The sequence below is a fragment of the Dipodomys ordii genome, unplaced genomic scaffold (genome assembly GCF_000151885.1).
Source record: "Dipodomys ordii isolate 6190 unplaced genomic scaffold, Dord_2.0 Scaffold101, whole genome shotgun sequence".
NCBI classification, from domain to species: Eukaryota; Metazoa; Chordata; class Mammalia; order Rodentia; family Heteromyidae; genus Dipodomys; species Dipodomys ordii.
Window position 1 is genome coordinate 212,438 of NW_012267317.1, and position 2,389 is coordinate 214,826.

The window sequence follows — 2,389 nt, forward strand, 5'->3', positions numbered from 1 at the left end:
CGTTAAAATGGCCACGCGCAGGCCTTGCCTTCTCTTCCTCTCCTCACGGGAAGGGCCGGCGCGAGGTGGGAGACCGACATCTAATGATTAACCTGCGGCCTAGAGGAGGAAGTGGCGGGGAAGGCGCGCTGAGCGGGGCCGGGCGGGGCGCGCCGGGCCGGGGTCACCAAAGCCAGGGGCTCAGCGCTGGGGAAACAACTAGGCAGGTTCCCCGCCAGGGGCTCCAGGGAAAAGCCTCCGTTCTCTGGAGATACTGGAGGAACGGACTGAGCCCAGGGCCGCAGAGCCAACGCCTGGCCGTGCCTTGGCTTCTGCCAAAGCAGGTGCCCCAGGAAGGGCGCCCTGGCCGCGAGCGGCATCCAGGAGGCCCCCGTTTGAGCCCCGGCTTGCAGGGACTCCAAGCAGCAGGTGTTTGCCTGGGAAATCTGAGTGCCCAGAGGGGCACAGACCTCCTCCCCAGGGTGGAACCAGGGGACCCAGCCGCCCGCAGGAAGGGGCCCGGGCGCAGGGAACGGCCCTCCAACCAGGCCGGACACCTCCAGGAGGCCCGGCGGGAGCAGGCTTTCCTGGGACACAGGTGCGTGCGGCGACCGGGCCCTGCCTCTCTCCACAGCCAGCCACCAGAGTAGAAGATGTCCACGGCTTTAGGGTTTCAGCTGCCAAACACCCAAACAAAGAGACCCCATTGTTTCCGTCTGGGTGGATTTGTTTAGACTGGGGCAGTGCAGACACCCCAGAGGAAAAAGCAAGAAGGAAAACAGAAATAAACACTTGCCAGGATCTCAGGGTCCTCTGCGGAAAGCTAGGACCCGGAGGGCGGGAGAGGTCGTGGGCAGGTGAGGCAATGCCAGCCCGCGCTATTTGCCCCAAACCACAGGGGCTCTTCCCCGCGTGGCTCGAAGAAGGCCCTCGGGGCGCCCATCCTCGGGGAGACTCAGCCCTCTTGACCCCCAAAGCTGGTTGAATAGCTCAGACATAAGCTCACAAACCCCGGGCGCTCTGAGCCTAGCCGCAGAGCCCAGCAAACCCCTGGGATGGGAAGCCACTAGCGGCTCCTTGTTACTCGGCCTGAGGTCGGAGGGTGCGGAGTTAACCCACGTGCGTGCACCCCGGGGCCGGAGGAGCCGGGTGCGCACCGCAGGAGGCCGCTGGAGAGGCCGGCCGCCTCCAGCCTCCACGCCGGTGTTGTAAGGCCCAGGGCCACGCAGACTTTTCTGGGATCCACGTGGAGCCCCGGGTCACTCAAAACTGATTCCTCACCAGATTCCCCATCTTAGCCGAATGGGTGTGGAAGCGGGACCTGGGCCTGGCTCGCGGAGGGCAGAGCGGAGGAGGGACGCGCGTGGCCTTCTCTTCCACCCGGGAAAGGCCGCGGCTTCCCACTGCCGCCACCCCGAGCCTCCCACGGAGCCCGTTTTCATTAGCATTCCAGCCTATTGTCGCGTGGGGAATTCGGGCCTTGTTTAACTAAAGCAGGGGGCGTGGGCCTCCCTGCAAAGCCAATCGCCCAGCTCCCCCCGGGCGGTGGCCGGGTCCCTCCTTTCTTCCTCTCCTTCCTTCTTCCTTTTATTGTCGGGCACTTGTCAGCCTCCTGGGAAATCAAGGGAAGTCTCGTTTTTGAGGTCGTAAACCCTCTGTGATGTAACCGAGCCAAGTTGTGTAAATAAAGCCGCACCGGCTTTAGAACGTGGGGCCGGATCCGCCCCCCTCCGCCTTCAATTTGGGTAATGGGAGTTGTCGGGGAGGTTTCCCCGCGCGGGGCGGGGCGCGGGGCGGGAGGGGCGCTGAGAGCGCGCGTGTAACCGGTCCGGCCCACAGCCTCTGCGGCCCCGAGCCGGCCTCCCCCGCTCCACTTCTCCGTCTGCTTTAAGGAGGCGGGTGGGGGCGACTCTGGGGGGCTGGCCCCAGACGGTGCGCGGAAGCCGGAACGTTCGCGGGCCGGGCGGACGGCGGCCTTCTTTAAGCCAGCCTGGCCGCGCACAAGAGGACTGACTCTCGGGGACCCCAAGCCTTCCCATTCCAGTTGGGTCAGGCCCCTTCCCGGGGAGTGGGTCCTGGAGGCCGGCCCGCAGCGGACCGTGCGGGGGACCTGCGGGGGACCTGGGGGTGTGGCGGGAGGCCTCCCCGCCGCTGAAGCCTCTCCCGCTGCCTCCCGCAGCCCAGGCGCAGTCGGGGCTCCTGGGGAAGTGCCGCCGGCCGCGCACCGCCTTCACCAGCCAGCAGCTGCTGGAGCTGGAGCACCAGTTCAAGCTCAACAAGTACCTGTCGCGGCCCAAGCGCTTCGAGGTGGCCACGTCGCTCATGCTCACCGAGACCCAGGTACCGCCCGGGGGCGCGGCTCCCCCCCGCCGGGCGTCCGCATGGGGTCCCTGCCCGGCCCGGCCGCGCG

At 66.9% G+C, this 2,389-nt stretch overlaps 1 protein-coding gene across 1 annotated transcript in view; it reads left to right on the top strand.

Annotated features, from left to right (window-relative positions):
* Mnx1 (motor neuron and pancreas homeobox 1) overlaps nucleotides 1-2,389 on the top strand; it is an 8,095-nt gene that overhangs the window by 3,836 nt on the left and 1,870 nt on the right. The window contains exon 2 of the mRNA XM_013027203.1: nucleotides 2,159-2,319. Within this exon, the coding sequence (XP_012882657.1) occupies nucleotides 2,159-2,319 (161 nt within the window). The remainder of the gene's footprint in view (nucleotides 1-2,158; nucleotides 2,320-2,389) is intronic.